General features: G+C 46.7%; 1 protein-coding gene across 1 annotated transcript in view; it reads left to right on the top strand.

The window, feature by feature from the left end:
- Window positions 1-23,322, top strand: part of DCAF1 (DDB1 and CUL4 associated factor 1) — a 237,396-nt gene that overhangs the window by 5,276 nt on the left and 208,798 nt on the right. Inside the window, exons 2-3 of the mRNA XM_033926631.1 lie at window positions 5,744-5,861; window positions 5,942-6,018. Of these exons, the coding sequence (XP_033782522.1) occupies window positions 5,752-5,861; window positions 5,942-6,018 (187 nt within the window). The 5' untranslated portion in view covers window positions 5,744-5,751. The remainder of the gene's footprint in view (window positions 1-5,743; window positions 5,862-5,941; window positions 6,019-23,322) is intronic.

Genomic DNA, 23,322 nt, shown 5'->3' with positions numbered 1-23,322 from the left:
AGAGGGCAGTCCTGAGGTAAGAGGGGAGGATCAAAAAATGTAAATGAAGCTTCGTACAAAAGATCTCGCGAGATGAGACTGACTATCCACTTCTTCAGGAATAGAGTAAGAACCTAATCTTTCCTTCATGGCTTAAGTCCAGTGAGAACCATGTGTGTAGAAGTAGAGCAGTTCTTGTGTTTTTTTTCCATGATGTCCAATACAGGGGGGATACAATATTGGAATGTGAGGTTCAATTTTTGAGTGTCATGATAACCTGATGCCTAGGATTTCTTGTCCTTTTCTAAGTACTACTAGTGTAACGAGTGGCGAAAGCATGCAGATCATGACTGTAGAATTCTTTCCAACTTTCTGTGTGGCTTTTCTATGTATTTCTGAGCCAGAGTGGAGGGGCGGTTTGAATGGCATTGTATCCAAACATTCTGTCAGTTTAGAAAGAAGAAGAAGATGTCATTGTTAAGACCTTAGAATAACATATTATAACAATTCACAGACCTCAGTGGTCACAGACCTCGGTTTTAATACACACAGTATAGTGTACACCAAGAATCGTCATCGGTCCAAAATTTTTTTAGCAAAGTGCTTAAAGTGCAGTGTATATAAATATATTGAATAGATATAAGTACTCATCTTAATATGCAAGAAAATGCGACTTGGGGGTATATACTGAGTACTTATAGCTATTCAATGTATTTATATAGACTGCACTTTGCTAAAAAATTTTGGACCGATGACGATTCTTGGTGTACACTATACTGTGTGTATTGAAACTTGATTTTCACACAGTTATACACCACTGAGGTCTATGAATTGTTATAATATGTTATTCTAAGGTCTTTGAAAAAATATGGTTACTTATTGACCTTAGTAAAGATTTCACTAAGCCTACCTATTGTTAAGAACAGCCATCCTGAGTCAAATCAGTGGTCCACCAAGCTCGGTTTCCTGTTTCCAACAGTGGCCAATCCAGGTTATAGTACCTGGCAGAAACCCAAATACTATCAATATTCTGTGCTACCAATCCAGGGCAAGCAGTGGCTTCTCCCTGTGTGTCTTAATAGCAGACTATGGACTTTTCCTCCAGGAACCTGTCCAAACCTTTCTTGAAGCTCAAAAATGTTGATGCCAGTTTTTAAATTCCAAAATAATTCCGGAACTAATTTGACTTGTATACTATTATCAAAAACATCCTGGATATATATTTATAATTTATGATTATCTCATGACCTCAGACCCACTACTCCACCGCTAGTTACAGTTTTATTGCGGGAAGAATTACGTGGCGTCTCATCACTGGCCTACAAATAATCTTCTTAGAGAATATGAAAAAAGCAAAAAATATTCTCTAAGAAGATTATTTGTAGGCCATTGATGAGACGCCACGTAATTCTTCCCGCAGACCTTTCTTAAACCAGTTATTAGGTTTGGAAGAATGAGTGCTGCTTTCCCATGCCAATAGGTATTGCTATTCTCTGCCATTAGTTGTCACCGCACATAATAATCAGTAGCAAACTTTGCAGTTCATTCACTGGATGTTGCTGTACATAACAACTGTTAAGAAAGCTATACAATTAAGTTCCCAAGCTCCTCATAGTGTTTATATAGTAGTAGAGGCATAAGAATTGCCGCTGCTGGGTCAGACCTGTGGTCCAACCTGCCCGGCAGTCTGTTTACGTGGCGGCCCCCAGGTCAAAGACCAGTGCTCTAAAATGAGTCCAGCCTCACCTGTGTATGTCCCAGTTTAGCAGGAACTTGTCCAGCTTAGTCTTGAAACCCTGGAGAGTGTTTTCCCTACGACATACTCTGGAAGAGCGTTCCAGCTCTCCACCGCTTTCTGAGTGAAGAAGAACTTCCTTACGTTCGTACAGAATCTATCCCCTTTCAATTTTAGAGAGTGGCCTCTCGTTCTCCCTATCTTGGAGAGGGTGAACAACCTGTCCTTTCAGTACCTTGAATGTTTCGATCATGTCCCCTCTCAATCTCCTCTGTTCGAGGGAGAAGAGGCCCAGTCTCTAATCTTTCGCTGTACGGCAGCTCCTCCAACCCCTTAACTATCTTAAGTCACTCTTCTCTGGATCCTCTTGAGGCAATGGAAATACAGTACTACCCCGATATTCATGGGGATTCTATTCCAGAAATCCCCCTCGAATATTGAAAAACCGCAAATATGGTTTTTCACCTGGAGAGGACAGCTGGAGCGCTGGCGAGTGAAGGAAATCACTCGCGATATGCTCCGACCACCTCTTCCTATACTAAAGTTGGGCTTCACCAATCAGGAGCTGCTTTGACAGGAGCTCCTGATTGATGAAGCCCAACTTTAGTACAGGAAGAGGCAGTCGGATAATACCACAAATGACCGGGGGAACACTGTACATATCTGAATCACTGCTGTAAATGGAACATATGTTACCTTATAATGGGCTTCTTAAACCTGTTCTGGGGACCCAGAGCTGGTCAGGTTTTCAGGATAGCTGCAGTGAATATTCTAGAGATGTTGGTGCTCAAATGAATGCAGATTTATGCAAACTTTTCATTGTATTTGTCATGAAAACCCAATTTGGTGAAAGTCTGAGTTTAGGTTTCTGAGATTTCAGAAGTATGTGTATAAATGTATTTCTTTTTATTTCTCTTTTTTTTATTCATTGTGCATGAACATTGAGTGAAAAGATTGTGTGCTGACTTACATAGAGGTATATTTAGCAATACCATCTTATTTTTCACATTGGTTTATTGTATTGTCAGAAGTGTGAAGGCCTGAAAAGCACCCAGGAAAACCAAAGTATTTTTTTCATAATTGCTTTTCTCCTGAAGCTAGACGGGATAAGCAGCATAAAATCTGTTTTACTCTTTGAGATCTTGCCAAGTACTTGTGACCTGGGTTGGCCACTGTTGGCAACTCTTATGTTCTTATAAGGGGAATGTGATGAGACTGGCCAGGATTTCTAAGTGAGGTCAGCACATAACTACAGCCAGGACACACTTGCATATGAATAAAGAAGTTTGCTTGTCACCATTTGCCTCGTACAATATCATTGGCTTACCTCAGCCATGCAAAGAATGTTCCGGTCGCTTAACAGTCTCTCATTCTCACACTTCACTCCTTCACAAGGTGTAGGCCCATGTCTAGGGAAAACTGGGAGTCTCTCTTTCATTCACTTTCTTTCTCTGAGACCTCTCCATAATTTAGTCTAAGCTATTCATATATTCTTCTTCCTGCCTGAGATCTGCCCCTCTGACTTAGCATGGTTGAATTACTTCCTTAATGAGTCTCAGCACCAGACTGTAAAGCTCGGTGCATTCTGGGACAGGTAGTTCCTCTCACACCTGTCTATCGCCCCCTTCTGCCCACCAGGACAACTGCAGCCTTAGTGAGGTAAAAATCCATAATCTGATTAAAAACACTAAAAAGAAAAGAAATTAGGAAATAATGAGTTTCTTTCTTTAAAAAACCAATCCAGATAATAGTAACTGTTGTTTTTTTTTTTGTGAAGTGTAAGCACTTTGTGAATTAGTATACACTATTCATGTACTGGCTTTGCATTTACATAATTTTATGTGTTGGCAACATTGCAGTAGTACAGAAAACCTGAACAAGCTACTATTTCTCCAGAGCAAAGCAGGGGATATGCAGGCACAGTTTTTGGTGAAGTCCTCTGACTGAGCCTGAGTGCCGGTGCTCTCTCCTAACTAGCTAGCTTTTGAGCTTACTGGGCATGTGCAAGAGTCCCTACACCTACAGCCCTTCCCCTCAGCTTGTCAGTTTTTTCTTCAGCTGCTCCTGACAGGTTGCAGCTTTCCTCTCTTTCTCACAGGAAAAAAAAAATGTAAACAATATAGCTTAAATTTAACTTAATTTCCTCTTGGTATTAAAACAAATGACATAGAAGGAGAAAAGGTTTTTTTTTCTTAAAAAAAAAAAAAAGACAGAGTAGCCTGGAAGAAAGGAATTGAATTCCCCTGCAGCATTAAACAGCAGTGACCACTACCTCTGAAAAGGCGCTGGTTCTTAAGGTAGGTGCTAGGACCGGGAGGGCACTTTTTGCTGCTGACAGGAAAACCGCAATGGAAGGCCGTTCTCACTCAGGGGCTCTTCGCGCTGGACCTTCAAAGAAATCAGCAAAGCCGCAAACTTCGCCGCTTGTTCCCTCCCCCCAGGGCCCTGTCTCGGTACCACAAGGGGAGGGAAGCCCTGTCACTGATGCCGCTAGAAAATTTTAAAAAACGGCAGATTCGGCAGGCCAACATAAGAGAGCCCCAGCACTTGAACAGTGCACTACTCCTCCACCGGAAGCAGCAGTTCTAGCACAGGGCTCAACTGTGGAAACTGAAGCACCCTTCTCAAATAATGAAGATATAGTGCAAGGTCCCATAGGTTCGGTCTCGACCTCGCAGTCCTCTCCTGGCCAGAAGCAGCAAACTTAATTAACCGTATAGTTTGGTCAAACAGAACTTGTTTGCTCTATGACTCTTTTTACCACCACCCATCTACTTCAAGCTTGGGACTCACCAACAAGTGTGCCTGCATAGCCTCTGCATGTCTCCGGAGAAAGCAAAGTTGCTTCTGTATAATGGGTGTTCTCAGTAGACAGTAGGGGAATGCAGCCACACTTGCCCGCCCTCCATCCCCTCGTCTCAAATTCTGCTCATTGCTAAAGACAAAACTGGCAGGCTGAGGGGAGGGGGCTGTAGGTATAGGGATTCCTGCACATGCCCAGTAAGCTCAACAGTAGGGGAGAGCACCGGCACTCGGGCTCAGTCAGAGGACTTCACCACCAAGTGTGGCTGCATTCCCCTACTGTCTATGAAGAACACCTGTTATAAGCAACTTGCCTAGTGGTGAGCAAAAAGCAAACTGCAGACTAATATGTACAAGATGCAGGCAGCGTTTGTTTATACCTTTTTATTGCGATTTATTTCAAACCTTATCAACCATGGACCCCTGAAGAAGGCGTGTTTTCTGAAACACGGATTGTGTCGGGTCACTTGGTTTGTAATAAGGTAGTATTAATAACTACATTAATTATGTGGTATAATAAACACTGCCTGCATCTTGTACTTATTAGTCTGCAGTTTGGTTTTTGCTCGTCGCTTGTTATTTTGCAGACCTTGTTGGACTCCTTTTTTGTTGTCTGTCCACATGCTTAGTGGTGAAATAAGTTCCTTAATAGTTTTAATGAGAGGATTTCTGTGATATATTGGCTGATCTAGTAAAAGCAAGGAAGGGCATAATGGTCTGGAATTGGTGAAACTTCTGATGGAGCTTCCAAGGGCTTTAAGCCCAGTCTGGAAAGGGTGATTTCTTATGTGCTTTCCCCTGGATTCTATATAGGTCACCCAAAGTTGGGTGCTGGAATTTGCATATGGGTCATGGGCATACCCAAAGTTAGACACCAAGTTATAGAATAGTGCTGATCCACGCTTAACTTTGGGCACTGAACTTACACGTGTTTCTATTAGGCGCAAGCCAAGCACCCAAAGTTAGGTGCGACCTGTGCGCTATCAGGTGTCCTTTATAGAACAAGAGCTCAGCGCTAATCTTTTTAGCATCTAACTTTTGGCGTTATATTTAGAATTCTATAGTACAGTAGGACTAAGTAACAAAAGTAGTAGCATCCTCTGATATGCCCACATTCTGGGGAGAGTATCTTGAACTGTAGTAGAATTTATGACAAGGTGCTGATATAGACCTAGGGGAGGATATAAAATAACAGTTGGGATAATTTTCTTTCCTTTGTTTTCTCAGGCTAAGACATGACTTCAGTTACCTCTTATGTGGACTCCAAGGCAGAGCTCACTACCCTGTTAGAAACGTGGGAGAGTGAACATGGCAGTGGGCATGACATGGTTTCTATTCTGACTCGGTGAGAGAAATTAACTGTAGACCCAAGAAGGATTTTAGCTGAGAATGGTGTTTAACCTGAATCTCCCTTCTCTGCCACAGGATGTCTGAATTGATTGAGAAGGAGACGGAAGAATATCGTAAGGGTGATCCAGATCCCTTTGATGACAGACATCCTGGTAAGCTGTGGTGTCTTTGCATGGGAAAGGACGAGCAATTATATTTTTGAAGCAGTTATTGGAGATGTCAGACTCTAATGAAAATAATGAAAAATATATTTACAGTTGAGAGATATGGCTTCCATATTATGAGTTGTATTTCTGAAATTTTACCTATTTAAAATTCATTCCTCATCCTTTTTGTTCAAATCCATTGTAGCAATTGAATTCTAATTCATTTCTTGTCTTAAGCTGTGGGCCAGGGAAGAAGGCTGGTAGGCAGAGGGTCAAGGCTTGGAGAGGATTCCCATACTTTGTGGTTATGACCCCATTTTAATGGGGGGGGGAAGCACATGACCTCCAGCTATACCTTGCTGTCCTTTATCACTGACTAAGGCCCTCATATAGCATTAGCTGTATTGTCCAAGAGAGCTAGTTTTCATGGTATGGGGTGGTTAATAAGACCTTGTTAGGTATCCTACTGTAGACTGAGGAACAGGTTTTATACTGAACATGTGATGGATCCTTGCAACCAGCAAAGCATCGGATCTATACCTTTTCCTTGTTGCTCTGCCATTGACTAGGCCACCCTATGATCAGTTGAACATATTCCATAATAGAGAATGACACATGGATAAAATTTGTCCCCATCTCTGCCTCGTCCTCGGCGAGCTCGGGCCCTGTCCCCATGAGCTCAGTCCCCGTCCCTGCCCCGTCCCCGCAAACCATCTGATTCCATCTGCACAAGCCTTGAATAGTTTTATACTGAACTTATTTTATAAAAAGAAACAACATTCCGTACAATTGTCATTTTATAAATCAGAGCTCTGGCTGCTAAACTAGAGGAAGAGATCTTCAGCTGGCAGGGCTTTGTTTATAAAAATATTTATCAACACAGCTACAATACTACTTTATCCTAGAGCAAAAAACAATAGAAATAGAAATTTTTTTTCTACCTTTGTAGTCTGGTTTCTGCTTTCCTCATCTTCTCATCATTCTCTTCCTTCCATCCATTGTCTGCCTTCTCTCGGCCTCTTCCATATTGCAAGTGCTCTATTTCTAGGCCTCTACCAGAAACTGTCTGCCTCTCCCTTCCATCCCTCCCTCCTCCCCTCCCCCTATTAATCTGGCACCCATCTTCTTCCCTCTGCTCCCCCCATGGTCTGACATCTCTGTCTTCTTCCCTTCCATCTCTCACTCCCTCCCCAGGTGGTTTTTAGCATCTCTCTCTGCCTTTCCTCCCTTCAGATCTGGTATCTGCTCCCCCTCCCCCAATTCTCTGGTATCTATATCTCCTTTCTCTTTCTTTTCTGCTCTTCTCAATTTGTTTTCTACCTCTTGTCTACTTATTTTCCAGTCCTCAATTTCCCTTTCATTGTGTCTACCTACAGTTTCCACCTCTTTCCCTCACCCCTTCCAGTATCTCACTAAATCTATCCTCTTCCCCTAATCCAGCATGTACTCTCTTTCTTTATCCCCTCCTTCCATCCAGTATATGTTCTTTTCTTTCCATTTCCTTTCAGAGTCTGCTCCCCTCTATCCTCTCCTATCCAGTGTCTGTTCTCCTCTCTCTCTCCCCTCACATCCATCCTTTCTCTCCTCCCCACTTTTAGCATCTGCTCCCCTCTCTCATTCTCCCCTTCCAACCAGCATCTGCTCACCTCTCCTTCCCCTCTCCACTTCCCTTTAGCATCTGCTCCTCTATCTCTCTCCCCTCCTCACTTCCCTTCAGCGCCACTCAACCTCTTCCACTTGTTGGGCCACCCCCGCACCTTCGCAGGTGTTCTTCACTTTCTGAGGTGTCCTGACGTTCTTACAAGCCTTGTGCGACTGCCCCAAAGTTTCTCCTCTGATGCACTTCCCGTTTCCAGGGCGGCTTGCGTCGGAGGAGAAGCTTTGGGGCAGTCGCGCGAGACTTGTGAGAATGGTTACCACGTCCGGACACCTCGGAAAGTGAAGAGCGCCTGCGAAGGGGAAGGGTCTGACGAGGGGGAAAGATACCTAGATGGGGTTGTTGGGAGTTTTTTTTGCCTCCAGCATGAGGGAGCAAGTGTTGCAATTTTGAAGAGGGCTGATGACTAGGAGGAGTGGGAAGGGAAGCAACACGGTAGATACTTTACTCCATGGGGCGGTGAATGGCCTTGAACCTGTATCCGCGGCACTATTTTTTTCCTCTCCATAACAAACCTTCCTGTGACTTCATTCTTCGATTCTAATATCAGTTTTCCCTCTAAGTGTATCAAAACAAGCTAACCTAAAAGTTGCCTTAGCAGCCATACTCCACAGATCTGCTGTTCAAATTTTGGCATAACATCCATTACATGCTCCAGAACATCATTGTTAACAGTCTGCCTGGTGTCAGGCATTTTATCCTTTACCCATCAACCCTTAGAGCATCCACTTAAACCAAAATTCTCCCTTTGGGTTACTCTAATCTATATCTTTGGTTAACCCCCCCCCAAAAAAAAAAAAAATAAATAAATAAATAAAAACAAAAAACACCCAGCTGAGACCAGCAATGGCATACACCCTGCTCCTCCCTTTTTTTATGTTTAAACAATTTTTATTGATGACTGCTCACAAATATACAATAAACATTACACAGCATACTATTGCCATTAAATTTTTGATAGTGTTCAAAACAAACAGCAAGTTGAACGCCCACCCCTGACCCTCACATCCAGCTAAACTCAACTAGACCAGACATGAAAGGACCCCGGCACACAATAGCAAACAATGCCATAGAAACAGAAAACAGAGGGGGGGAGGGCTAAAAAGGAAATAGCCCTCCATTGAGCTGAATCATAGCATCTCCTTCCCCCCCCCCCCCCCCGAACAAAACCTAACCAGCCTCCTCAACCCGAACCTGCTATGCTATCCCTCCTCCTCTCCCAATCCCACTCTACAGCTGGGCCCCCTTTTTTTTTAATTAACAACTAACAAGGTACAGTGGCATCTCAATAATATCTTATGAGATTATACACAGAATATTTCAAAGAAGGCCCAATAATCAAACTGCAAACATTTCACACCTATGGAACTTAACATTAATTTCCATAGTACAGCTTTATACTAGTCCAGGCTTGGGGTAGAGATATAAGGAACAGCTTAGCTCTTTGTTTTCTAAGCCCTGTGTGGCTCCATGGCTCTTAAGTATTTTCCATCTCCCAACAGGTGGATAGCCATATCTTGCACAAGTTTAGTGAGGGGTTGCTCTTGTTCCAGGGGGTCATCTGACTCCCAGTTGAGCCCTGCAGATGCCTCATTTATTAAGAGCTCATTTCTGGAGGGGGTGGGACATAGAAGTCTGAGAACCGCCCCGTCCCTGCGGACTCTGTCCCTTTCCTCACCCCGTCCCCGCGGACTCAGTCTGATACCATCCGCACAAGAATAGCTATTTTATATTGAAATCATTTTATTATTAAAGTATAAAAAGGACCAATGTGCTGTACGGCTGTCATTTTATAAATCATAAATACAGAAAAAGAATCAACAAACCCCATCTCCTCTCACAATATCCACTCCACTATCAGGAATACTGAATGCTACATAGAAAACTCATCCTAACAGAATATCTTGGTCACACATAGAACACAAATGCAAAATACATAATAACTGACCAAAAATGATAAACCTAAATTAACCCAAAATCCCAAGAAGCCACACCTTCCATATAATACAACACCAAAGAAGTAAAAAGATTAATTTCCTCCTATACTATGGGGGGAAAAAATCACACATGCCAGGGATGTTTTAGGCCAAGGAGTGCAATTAAGGCTAGAGAAAGCCCTAAGCCTGCTGGAAGCTCAAGATGACACGGGCTAGTAGTGGGCTTTTGGGTCACCTCCCAAATGTCTGCCCTGGGCCTTAGCCATGTCTAACACCAGTGCCGGCAGGATAAAAATTTCAGTTCTCATATATTCTAATCACAAAATAGAAAATAAAATTATTTTTCTACCTTTTGTTGTCTGGTCATTTTATTTTTCAGAAAATGTTGGTCCCAGGCTCTGGTTTCTGTTTCCCTCTGTCATCTCTTAACTCATTCGCCAGGGTCTCCTGCTCATTTGATATTTCTTCTATCTGCTCACCATCCATCTTCCATCTTTGTGTACCTATCTTTCCCTTTTCTGGGTCAGGGAGATGCACTTGGGTGAGATGCTGGACAAGGACTTATCCCCTATAACTTCCCGTCCATCTCCCTGCATTTATTCATCACTAGTCTAAGTCCTGCATTACTCCTCTCCCTATTATTTCCCACATCTAGCACTTTCCCTCTGTGACCATATGCCCCCCCCCCATGTCTGGCATTGCCTCTCTCTGTCTATGTACCATTTCTTTGCAGCATCTCCCTTTGTGTCCTTGTCCCTATTCTCCTCTTGACGCCCATTATTTCCCCTCTTGTTTCTGATACCTTCCTGTGGCTCTCCCTCTCTCTGCTGTGTTCAGTATTTCATTCCCTATTCCTTCATTCATTTAGTTTGACATCTCCTTTCCCTTCTCTTCCCTCCACCTCCCTCTCCTGCAGGTCCTGTAGCTCTCTCCCTTCCCTTCAGTTCCAGCCCTCCCTTCCATAGGTTAAGCACCTCTCACTCCCTTACCTTCAGCTCCAGCCCGCCTCCCCCCTCCTGTGTCCTTTTGTCCAGCCCCCAACCTCCCTCCTGGGCCAATTCCTCTATCTACTTTGCAATACATTGCTTCCTATCTCCATTAGGGCCAACAGCTCCAGCTCCCCCACTCGTTTGCGGGTCCAGACGGCTTCCCTCCCTCCCTGCATCTTAACACACACCTTACAGAGTGAGCCAATCTCTACACAGGTTTGCTCAATGGTGTTCACGGCCTCCCCTGTGCCGGGCTCCTTCTTATGATGCAGTTTTCTGTCTTTGCATAAAAAGGAAGTTGTGTCATAAGGAGGAGCCTGGCAGAGGGATTCTGCAAGCACCATCGAACAAGCCTGTGTAGAGATAAGACCGCTCTTCAAGGTGTGTGCCAGCGGCAGGGAGGGAGGGAAGCCATCTGGAGCCATTGGAGCTGCCGGACCCATGAGCGGGGTGGGGTCTTAGGACCTCGAGCTACCAGACTCATGATGGGGGGGGGGGAAAATAGGGGGATATTGGCTTTCTCAGCTTAGAACAGAGTTTGGGACTGTGATCTGTGTTTAATTGTTTTACTATTAGAATTATTTTATGGAAAAAACCAAAAAACTTTTTAACTTTTGTTCTTAATCTTTCCTTTCCTATTTTTAATGGAGTTCTTTTCTTGATGAATATGAATTGTGTATTGTAAACCGCTTAGATCATTTTAGGATGTTATGTGGTATATAAAGTTATTAATAAACAAACATCTCAGGGCGCTGTGGTGGGTGGGGTTCTCCATGGAGCGGCAAAAAATATTGTTTCCGCACTGGCGGTAAGCAGATATAAATTTTACCCATTCTTGTGGTTTTATTGCGGTTAGCCGCGGTAACGGGTCACTGTGTCATTCTCTAGTTCCGTGCTGTTCTCTGAGGTTTTCCCTCCTATTTATTACACGTTTATTAATGCATATAAAATGTAACATCCAGTCTGCCCAATAATTACACGTAAATTCATAATTACATATAGGAATAGAGGTAGGTTATAGGGATAGGAGTGAGAGGCAAGTTATAGGAATAGTCAAGGACCACTGATCAGGCAATAGGCCTGATGAGCCGCCGCGGGAGCGGACCGCTGGGCGAGATGGACCTCTGGTCTGCCTCAGCGGAGGCAACTTCTTATGTTCTTACATTGAATTGTCTTTTTTCTTAGTTCTTTTTGAGCCATTAACTGTAAAGTCTGCCCAATACTGTCCTTTGGTTCCAGCTACTGGAGTTGCTATCGAAGCTCACCATAGCCTATACAAGCCATCTCTTTGTTTGTGGGATACAGACCGTAGAGTCTGCCCATCACATCCTCATAGTCCAAATTGCTGTAGTTCCTGTCAAAGCCCTCCCCAGCCCATTCTAAACTGAGTTGCTATAAATATGACACAGATTGTGCAAATCTGCCCAGGACCAGCCTTATTTTATCAACTTATACAGTTCATTTTCTAATTATAGATCCTCTGTGTTCATCCCATGCTTTTTTGAATTTCATTAATGTTTTCCTTTCCACCACCTCCCTCAGGAGGACATTCCAGACATCCACCACCTTCTTCACGCAAAACAATTTCCTAAGTCTATCACGCCTCATCCTCGGTTTAGATCCCTTTCTGGAAAAGATTTAGTTCTATTTTAATACCTTTCAAATATTTAAATTTCTGTATTATATTTCTCCTGTCCCTCGAGAGTATACACATTCAGGTTTTCTAGTCTCTTCCTGTATGTCTTTTGGCACAAACCCCCTACCATTTTTGTCACCTTCCTCTGGACCTCTTCAAGTCGTCTTTTAGATCTTTTGTCAGATAGGGCCTTCAAAACAGAACACAGTACTCCAAGTGTGGCCTCACCAATGACCTGTACAGGGGCATCAACACCTCTTTCTGCTAGTTACGCCTCTCTCTATATATAGCCCAGCATTCTTCTGGCTGCAGCCACCACCTGGTCACACTGTTTCATTGCCTTCATGTTTTCAGACACTATCATTACATTAGTGATTTTTATTCCGCCATTACCTTGCGGTTCAAGGCGGATTACATTAGAGGATTTCTGGACATGTCCAGAGGTGTTACAGAGTAGAGTGGGTTGCTTCAGAGGATTGAAATGTTTCATACGGTGTTAGTCTTCATGGTTTTCTTGAATAGCAGGGTTTTATTTCTTTTCTGAAAGTTTTGTAGTTTGGGGTTGCGATTAGTAGATTGGAGAGTTGGTGGTGTAGTTTTGCTATCTGTGTGGCTAGAAGGCCATCGTACAGTTTTTTCTTTTGATATCTCCGATTGGAGGTTATGTGAATGGTGTCTGGGTTCTCCTATGTCTGGTTGTGGTAGTTTGGATTAGGCGGTTGTTCAAGTAGGCTGGGCTGTCACTGTTTATGGATTTGAATAATAAGACAGTAGAATTTAAATAGTATTGTTGCTTGAATTGGGAGCCAGTGTGAGTCGAGATATGCCTCGGTGATGTAGTCGTGTTTTCTTAGTGAATAGATTAGTCTCAGGGCTGTGTTTTGTACTGTTTGTAGTTGTTTTATCATTGTTGCTGGGAAGGGGAGATATAGGATGGGAGAGAGAACAACAGTAGGGGGAATGCTTTTATTTTTATATTTAGTGATTGATTTACATCTGCTTGTCTGTTCAGGAAGAAATGCATTTGTTTCTTTTCCTCTGGGGTTGTACTGCACCTTAGGGTTTGTTTGTATATATTAGTACTTTTAGTTTTTGGTCCTGCATTTGCATGGGTTTATCTGTTTTGTGGTAGGAATGAATGTTGAAATGCATACAGTGTGCTTTGTGTAGTTTAATTTTGTGGTTGACCGTTATGTGTTGTTAATACAATTATATTGTGTTTGTGTGTATATAGTACTATTATGGGGATGGGGTCTGGGGCGGAGATGGGCCCATGACTTAGCCCAATGTTCTTCAACTGCCGGTCCGCGGACTGATGCCTGTCCACAAAATAATTATTTTATTTCCGCCGGTCCGTAGGTGTCAAAAGGTTGAAGAACACTGCTCTAGCTCAACCTACAGTTTTTGTCTTCTGCACGCATGCCTCCACAATTATTTTGTCCCTTTCTTGGGAATTCTGGTGCTTGGAGTGTTTATTCAGCTCTGCCTACTTTGAGAGCACATAGACTTAGGTCTATAGCTGACCAGACCAATCCCATTACCTGTTAGCCAGCCTGCATAGTTTTCTTTGGAGCTTGGGGCCGTCCCTGAAGTAATCTCATCTACTGTTAAGCAGGGGTCGAGTGCAGGCTATTGGCCGCCCTTAGGAGACTCGGCATCTTCTCACCTCCGCCCGACCGTCGGCCCACAGGGGTGGAGGTACAGTGGTAGGCAAACTCATTGGTCAAAAGAACCAAAATCAGCAGTACAACAATTAAGATTTTTTTTTGGAGAGCCGCTTGCGCTACGACGGCTACGTTAACCCGATTGACATGCCGCTCACCCGCACGTAGTTGAAATCGATTTGTGGCAGAGCCTAGAGAATGACACGGGGAAAAAATTTGTCCCCATCCCCGCAAACCATCTGATCCCATCCACACAAGCCTCAAATAGTTTTATACTGACTTATTATATTAAAGTATAAAAATAATATTCTGTACAATTGTCAATTTATAAATCAGCGTCTTCTTCCCACTCTCTCTTCCCCATTTCCCTTCAGCATCCTCAGTCCACTCTCTCTCCACTTCCCTTCAGCGCACACACATAAAAACAAGCAAGCAATTTTATATCATTTTCATTCCATTCATTCATAGAAATTAAAGTCTAAATAATGCCAGTCACATAACAAAACATGATTTTACAAAAATAATTCCCTGCATAGTCAAGTCTGTAAGGATTACTAGATGTCTTTCAGCAGCTCCCCTCCCTCCCCCCCCCCTTACCTTCATGGCCAAGTCAAAATGATTTGCCAACAATAAAATTTTAAAAAACACAAAGCACACTGTACGCAGAGAAAATGTTAATTATCATTTATATTCCGCGGGTTTTTAAAGAGGTCAAGGCAGATGACTTTTTGCAATGTCACCTCAGTAACAACTATACAAAAATAGACAAATATTCCCCCTCCCTTTTTACTAAACCGCGATAACGGTTTTTAGTGCAGGGGGAGCTGTGCTGAATGCCCTGCGCTGCTTTCGATGCTCAAAGGCTCCCTGCACTAAAAACCGCTATTGCGGTTTAGTAAATGTGGGCCACAGTGCAAAATATAGACAGCAGATATAAATTCTCAAAACAGATACATTTTGATCACTAAATTGAAAATAAAATCATTTTTCCTAACTTTGTTGTCTGGTAATTTCATCAGTCTCTGGTTGCACTTATTCTTCTGAATGTGCATTCATATTTCTTCCCTACTTTCAGCCCCTGTATGTTTCCTCTCCTCCAGACCTCATTCCCTTCCCCAACTTTTCTTTCTTTCATCCTGCCCCTCTTCTTTCTTTCTTTCTCTCTCCATGCCCCCTTTCTTTCTGTCTGTCTGTCTGTCTCTCTCTCTCTCTCAGTGCTTTCTTCCTTTCCTTCCTTCCTTTCCTTTCTTTCTTTCTTTCATTTCTTTCCTTCCTTCCTTTCCGACCAACGCTCGCCACCCGATGTCAATTCTAACATCAGAGAGGAAGTTCTGGCCAGCCAGCAGCGATTGGCTGGCTCAGAACTTCCTCATTGACGTCGGGTGGCAAGAGTTGGTCGGTCCTGCAGGGAAGGGAAGTGGGGAAAGCTCAGATTGGGCACCCCTGCTCTAGGCGAGCTGCACTCAAGTGACTAAAGAGCCGTAGTTTGCTGACCACTGACCTATGCGGATGATATCTTTATCCCAGGACAAGCAGGCATGATATTCTCACATGTGGGTGACGTCATCTACGGAGCCCCAGCGCGGACAGCTTTTCAAGCAAACTTGCTAGAAGTTTCAAGTTTGCACACTGCACCACGCATGTGCATGCCTTCTCGCCCACTAGAGGGCGCATCCCACCTCGTGGTCCTCAGTTCAATTTTTTCCGCGGAGCCAGAAAGCCCTGTGGATCTGAGCTCCAGTTGTATTGCCTTCTAGCTGCCGCGTTTCGTTGTTCTTTTCTTTGAATAAGTTCGCGGTGCTGCTTTCTTGTCTTTTCGTTTCTTTTCTTTTTCAAAAAAAAAAAAAAAAAAATTATTTTTCGTTGGGCTCCGGGGGCTCCCGGAAGCCGTGGCCGCGGGACGTCGGTCGTTCCCGGCCTTCTTCTTCGTTGATGTCCCGTCCTGTTACGGGATTTAAAAAGTGCAGCCGGTGTGAGAGGTTACTTTCCATCACTGACCCTCACCGGTGGTGCATTGTCTGTCTTGGGCCGGATCATCCGACAGCGTCGTGTGATCGCTGTGCTACTTTCCAAAACAGAGCCCTCCGTCGCCGTAAGGCCAGAATGGCGGAATTGTTCGCCGTCGACACGCCGCCTAAGGCCTCGACGTCGGCCTCGGCCTCGGCCCCGGCCTTGACCTCGTCCTCGGCCCCGGCCTTGACCTCGTCCTCGGGGGCCTCAGCTTCGCCTCGGCCCTCGTCTTCTAAGGCGTCTACAGGGAAGCCGGCTTCGGGTAAGTCCTCTGTTCCATCCCCTTCAGCAAAGAAGCCATCTTCGACTCAGGCTAAGGCGGGTGGGTCGACCCCGGCCCCGCCTCGGACCTCGACTTCGCACACCCCGAGGAAATACTCGAGACCGAGGTCGCCCTCCAGGGAGTGTGCTCCGGACTCGGAACTCCCCACCTTCGTGGGAATTCCGGCCTTCCAGGAACTCCTTCGAGCCCTGATTTCATCGGAGCTGACGGGGGCCCTGGAAGTGTTGCAGCGGGCTGCGGTTCCGGCGGCCTCGACCTCGGCCGGGGCGCCTTCGGTCTCGGAGGCTCCGGCCTCGGCTCCCTCGACCTCGGGAGCCTCGGTCTCGGGTACTGTGGCCCCCCTTAACCTCGGTCTCGGCCCCGCCCCTGACCTCGACCTCGGGGGGGCCGCCTGAGCGGAGTGTGAGGCCCAAGGAAAAGTTGCGCAGAGTGCGCCGTCTTTCCTCCTCTTCCTCGGGGTCATCCCGGGACGCCTCGCCCTCGACGCGACCTCGGACGAGGCGCCGATCGAGGAAGTCTAAGCGGCCGCGAGGCTCGCCTCGGCACGATCGTTCCTCGCCGCTCGGGGGCGAGGCGCTGCAGGTGTCGGAGTTGCGCCTCGACAACCCGAGGCTCCTCCGATCACCTCATGGGAAGTCTTCCCGTGCCGCCTCGCCGAGGAAGTGGGAGAGTGTCCCCCAGACCCCGGGGTCCTCACCCAAGGGTTCTGCGAGGCGGAGAATTTCTCCTTCCCCCTCGAGGGCCTTGGAGAGGGGGTCCTGGGACTCGGGGTCAGTTAGGGATCCTCATTATTCCCATGAGGCTTCTCCCCTCTCCTCGGTGGGGCGGTCGAGAACCCCGTCTCCCCCGGCCAGGCCGTCCTCATTTTCCTCCTTTGTTCAGGACATGGCCCGAGCCCTGGGGTTAGACCTGATGGTCGGTTCTCAATATTCCAAAGAATTTTTGGAGGAACAGGACCTTCCCACTCCTCCTAGAGAGGTGCCTAGGCTCCCCCTCAACAGAGTCCTTCTGCAGACCTGGTTGAAGAACTTGTCAAACCCTCTTACAGTCACGTCTGTGCCTTCAAAAATGGAAGCGAAATATAGGACGGTGCCCCCTAAAGGGTTCGAAAAGGCGCAGCTCTCCCACCAGTCTCTTCTGGTGGAGTCTGCCCTTAAGAAATCACAGCCCTCACGGGTTTCTGCGGCGGTTCCACCCGGCAGGGAGGGGCGGACCCTGGACAAGTTTGGCCGTCGCCTCTATTCAAATTCCCTGATGGCCACCAGGGTTCTAAATTATGCCTTCACCTTTTCCTCCTATTTGCGTGGCATGGTGAAGGACCTTCCTCAATATCGAGACTCGTTACCGGACTCCCAAAGAGCAGGATTTGATAAGTTTATGTCCAACCTGTCTCAATTGCGGTTGTACCTATTTCATGCGGTGTATGACGCATTTGAGCTGGTTTCGAGGGTGTCGGCCTTCGCAGTGGCCATGCGCCGCTTGGCCTGGCTTCGCACCCTCGACATGGACCCAAACCTGCAGGAACGTCTTGCAGATTTGCCTTGTGTGGGGTCCGAGTTATTTGACGAGTCCTTAGATGCGGCGACCAAGCGGTTGTTGGAGCAGGAGCGCTCGTTAGCATCCCTGGTCTGCCCCAAACCTAGGCCCCCGCCGCAGAAACCTTTCCGGCCTCCGCCGCGCCGATATCCTCAGAAGTCGACCCCGGCTTTCTCAAGGCCACCTCCGAGACGTCCGTCTCAGCGAGGCAGAGGGGGACAAACCCAAGCCCCGGCGCAGGGTCCTTCTAAGCCCGCGCCTTCCTTTTGACGGGCTGAGCGGACGGGGCGGGTTCCCCTCCGCGATATCACAGGAACCCCTTCCTATCGGGGGGCGTCTTCGGTTCTTCCGGGTGGCATGGACCGAGATAACCTCAGACGCTTGGGTGCTCCGGACCGTCTCCGAGGGCTACTCGCTCAACTTTGTATCCTCGCCACCGGACCATCCTCCAAATCTGGCCTCTTGCAACCGATCGCAGCTGCCGACCCTTCTGGCCGAGGCCAGGGCCCTATTGGTGCTTCGGGCGGTCGAACCGGTCCCCCAGGACCAGCGGGGTACGGGGTTTTACTCCCGTTACTTTTTGGTTCCAAAAAAGACCGGGGACCTGCGCCCCATACTGGACCTCAGGAAGCTCAACAAATTCCTGGTCCGGGAGAAGTTTCGAATGCTGTCTCTCCCGGTCTTATATCCTCTTTTGGAGGAGGGGGACTGGATGTGCTCCCTCGACTTGAAGGAAGCATACACCCATGTTCCGGTGCATCCCGCCTTCCGAAGATTTTTACGATTCCAGGTGGGGGATTTGCACCTACAGTACAGGGTCCTGCCCTTCGGCCTGGCTTCATCTCCACGAGTCTTCACGAAGTGCATGGTGGTGGTTGCGGCAGCCCTGAGGTCTCGTGGGCTTCATGTGTTCCCTTACCTGGACGATTGGCTTATCAAAGCCCCGACCAGGGAGGGGGTTATCTCAGCGACCCGACGGTCTATTGCCTTCCTGCAGAGCCTCGGGTTCGAGATAAACTTTCCAAAATCTCAGTTGTGCCCGGCTCAGTCTCTTCAATTTATAGGCGCGGTGCTGGACACGGTGCGCCTGCGCTCCTATCTCCCGCCCCAGCGGTTGGAAGCCTTGGTCCGGATGGGCCGTCAGGTTTCTCAACTATCGGTGGTGTCGGCCCACCGCATGATGATACTGCTCGGGCATATGGCGTCGACGGTCCACGTCGCTCCGTTTGCCAGGCTGCATCTGAGGATCCCACAATGGACCCTCGCTTCCCAGTGGCGTCAGGAGTGCGATCCAGTGTCTCGCCTCATTGCGGTGACTCCGCTTTTGCGGAAATCGCTGCGTTGGTGGACAAACTCTTCACATCTGTCCAAGGGTTTACTGTTTCTCACCCCTCCGTTTCGCAAGGTTCTGACCACAGACTCCTCGGAGTACGCGTGGGGAGCCCACATCGACGGTCTTCGCACGCAGGGCCTGTGGTCTGCCGAGGACCGTCGGTGTCACATCAACGTGCTAGAGCTTCGGGCCATCTTTCTAGCACTCCGAGCATTCGTTCACATAGTGCGGAATCAGGTTGTCCTCGTCCGCACGGACAATCAAGTGGCAATGTACTATGTGAACAAGCAGGGTGGAACGGGCTCTTGGCCCCTCTGCTCGGAGGCTCTTCGCCTTTGGGAGTGGGCAGTCTCCCGGAACATCTTCCTTCGGGCGGTCTACATCCAAGGAGAACTGAATTGTCTGGCAGACAAACTCAGTCGACTTCTGCAACCGCACGAGTGGACTCTACACTCAGCAGTTCTGCGCGAGGTTTTCGCTCGCTGGGGAACGCCGCAGGTGGATCTGTTTGCCTCGCCGGAGACCCACAAACTGCCCCTGTATTGTTCTCGGATGTACTCGCGGGACCGTCTGGAGGCCGATGCCTTTCTTCTCGATTGGGAGGGGAGGTTCCTGTATGCGTTCCCTCCTTTTCCTCTGATCATGCGAACGTTAGTACATCTGAAATCGTCCACGGCCACGATGATTCTCATTGCACCTCGGTGGCCGCGTCAGCACTGGTTCTCCCTACTGCTTCAGCTCAGTGCCAGGGAGCCTCTTCTTCTGCCTGTGTTTCCTTCTCTGCTGTCACAGAGTCAAGGATCCATGTTACATCCCAATCTGCAGTCATTACACCTGACAGCCTGGTTTCTTGCTCCCTAACTGCGCCTGATCTGTCTCAATCGGTGAGGGAGGTATTGGAAGCCTCACGCAAGATTTCGACGAGGCTTTGTTATTCGCAGAAATGGACCAGGTTCTTTACCTGGTGTTCGTCTTTTCACCTGGATCCGGTGTCGGTTCCGGTGTCCTCGGTTTTGGACTATTTATTCCACCTGTCGCACTCTGGCCTGAAAACCACTTCGGTGCGTGTTCATCTTAGTGCTATTTCTGCCTTCCATCAACATCTGGATGGCCGCCCTCTGTCGCTCCATCCTTTGGTGACACGCTTCATGAAAGGGTTACTCAGGGTTTGTCCCCCTCTTAAGCCTCCTTCAGTCGTGTGGAATTTGAATGTGGTGTTGGCTCAACTGATGAAACCCCCTTTTGAGCCACTCAACAAGTCTCTCTTGAAATTTCTGACTTGGAAGGTGGTGTTTCTGATTGCCCTCACCTCCGCTAGGCGGATTGGCGAGTTGCAAGCCTTGGTTGCGGACCCTCCTTTCACTGTCTTTCATCATGACAAGGTGGTTCTCCGTACCCATCCTAAGTTTTTACCTAAAGTGGTTTCTGATTTCCACCTCAATCAGTCCATTGTCCTTCCGGTATTCTTCCCTAAGCCCCACTCCCATCCTGGCTAGACGGCGCTTCACACGCTTGACTGTAAGAGGGCGTTGGCTTATTACCTTCAACGCACCAGGTCTCATCGGAAGGTTCCTCAATTGTTTTTGTCCTTCGATCCTAATCGATTAGGGCATCCGGTTTCCAAGCGCACTCTGTCTAACTGGTTGGCTGCTTGCATTTCCTTTTGCTATGCTCAGGCTGGACTTCCGCCCCCGGGTCGAGTCACGGGGCATAAGGTCCGAGCGATGGCAGCTTCAGTGGCTTTCCTCCGATCCACTCCTATGGAGGACATATGTAAAGCTGCCACTTGGTCTTCGGTTCATACGTTCACCTCTCATTACTGTCTGGACACTTTATCCAGGAGTGACGGCCGGTTTGGCCAGTCAGTTTTGCAAAATCTGTTTTCCTAAATTGCCATCCTCCCACCTGCCCTTTTTTGGTTGGCTTGGAGGTCACCCACATGTGAGAATATCATGCCTGCTTGTCCTGGGATAAAGCACAGTTACTTACCGTAACAGGTGTTATCCAGGGACAGCAGGCATATATTCTCACAACCCGCCCGCCTCCCCGGGGATGGCTTCTATGCTAGTTATGGAACTGAGGACCACGAGGTGGGATGCACCCTCTAGTGGGCGAGAAGGCATGCACATGCGTGGTGCAGTGTGCAAACTTGAAACTTCTAGCAAGTTTGCTTGAAAAGCTGTCCGCGCTGGGGCTCCGTAGATGACGTCACCCACATGTGAGAATATATGCCTGCTGTCCCTGGATAACACCTGTTACGGTAAGTAACTGTGCTTTATATTGATTGAGATTGATTCGGATACTACCAATTTAGTTTTCAAAGTAAATTATTGCATTTCCAAACTTCATGCCTGGGCTATATCTGTCCAGATGAAGTTTAATACAACTAAAACTAAACTTCTGTGGTTAGGCCCAAAATTGGACTGTCTTCTTTCTACTGTAGTTTTGGAATCTGGGGCCTCTTTGCAGATTGAGTTCTCTTCTAAGATATTGGGAGTCCTTTTTGATTCTTCTCATACCTTCAAGGATCAAAAAATTCCTTGGTCAAGAAATTCTTTTTTAGTTTACGAATGTTGAGGAAGGTTGGATATCTTTTTGATCATCGACATTTCTCTGTTTTGGTCCAGTCAATCATGTTATCCCGACTAGAGTATTGCAATGCTATTTACTTTGCCATTACAAAAATATGTATCCAAAGATTACAATTAATCTAGAATACCGCTGCGAAGTTGCTAAACATTTTGAAAATTAACCTCTTTTGAAACCTCTGCTATTACTTTTTTCAGTTCTTATTTAATTGTTGTAAACCGAGTTGAGCTTCCTTAGGTTGATGACCCAGTATATAAAGTTAAGCTTTAGTTTAGTTTAGCAAGGCTCGCCCCAGTTCTGTCCACAGGGGACTTGAGTGCAGGCTGTGTGGCTCCTTGGCATTTTTTCCCCAGGATCAGGGCTGACTGTGTTTCTTCCCCTCTACTGCACGCGTGAGTTCTGGTGAGGGTTGAGGTCTCCGGCCTGCCAGTAGGTTGGAGAGGCAGTCAGAGTCAAGCAGTCTGAGTTCCAGGCTTGTTGAGGTGGAAGCTCTCCCATTTCTCTGGCTGCAGTTTCAATCCACAGCATGGCACAGTCAGTACAAGGATGACAGCCTATCGGAGAAAATCAGGGGGGGAGGTTCTTTAAAACTGATTTTTTTTTTTTTTTTTTTGGTGCTAGGGATAGCGATAGGATCCCCTTCCCCTAAAATCCTAAAAACATTATTTTTTTGACCCCTAGTGTAGTTCCCACAGTCTGTTTTGGCATCAGAATTGCTGTTGTGGCTGCCATTTTCAAGTTTCAAGTTTAGATATCCCAATTTGAAAATAAAAGCCTCTATACCTCAAAATATCTCTATAGGTTACAATCATGAGGCATGGACACCTTAGGCCAGGATACCTCAGATTCATGCCAGATTTGCCCTCAATAGTGGGCCAAGGACCGCCCGTGTTCTACATGTCGCATAGCGCGTGGGTGGCTCAGGAGCCTCCTCTAGTTCTTCTGGGGATGTGGGATCCCAGATGGCTCATGTTCCAGACCAAAAGTCCTAGTTAGAGCCAGGAAAGAGTAAAAGTGCGACACCAGTGAAGCACAGCCGCACACTTGCCATAAAACACCAGAAAGGGACACGGGAGTGACGGCAAGTGACCTCAGGTGTCCTGGGTATAGTTTTGCTCTAGAATTCATCAATATGCAGTATGAAGCATTTGTTTAACAAGGGCCACATGGAACCCTCAGACTTCACAGTGATGCTGGCACCAGGGGTCTCTCCTTCCAAGGGTTCAAGTCCTCCTCAGTGGAGCCCTGAGCAAGAGATGGGAGTTCAGTTGGAGGAGGACTGGGATGATATGAATTCAGTGTCCATGCCTTTACTTTCTCAATATGGGTCTTCAATAGGTGGGAATTCTGCTTCACGTCTGGGATAGCTGGATCCTGAACAGAGGAGGCTCTGGACCTTGGAGAGGATCTAACTGTGTGCAGGCTATTTAAGCCAGATGTGGATTTCATGATAGTGCAAGTAACCAAGTGTACCTCTCCCCCCAGCTAAGGCGGATAAAGATAAGCCGGTTGATATTGTGTATTTGGATTTTCAAAAGGCATTTGACAAAGTACCTCACGAAAGACTTCTGAGAAAATTAGAAAGTCACGGGATAGAACTGGTTGAAAGATAGAAAACAGAGTAGGTTTAAATGGTCAATATTCTCAAGAGAGAAGGGTAAATAGTGGGGTTCACC

This window comes from Geotrypetes seraphini, chromosome 17, assembly GCF_902459505.1.
Source record: "Geotrypetes seraphini chromosome 17, aGeoSer1.1, whole genome shotgun sequence".
NCBI classification, from domain to species: Eukaryota; Metazoa; Chordata; class Amphibia; order Gymnophiona; family Dermophiidae; genus Geotrypetes; species Geotrypetes seraphini.
This window is presented reverse-complemented; position numbering and strand designations above follow the sequence as displayed.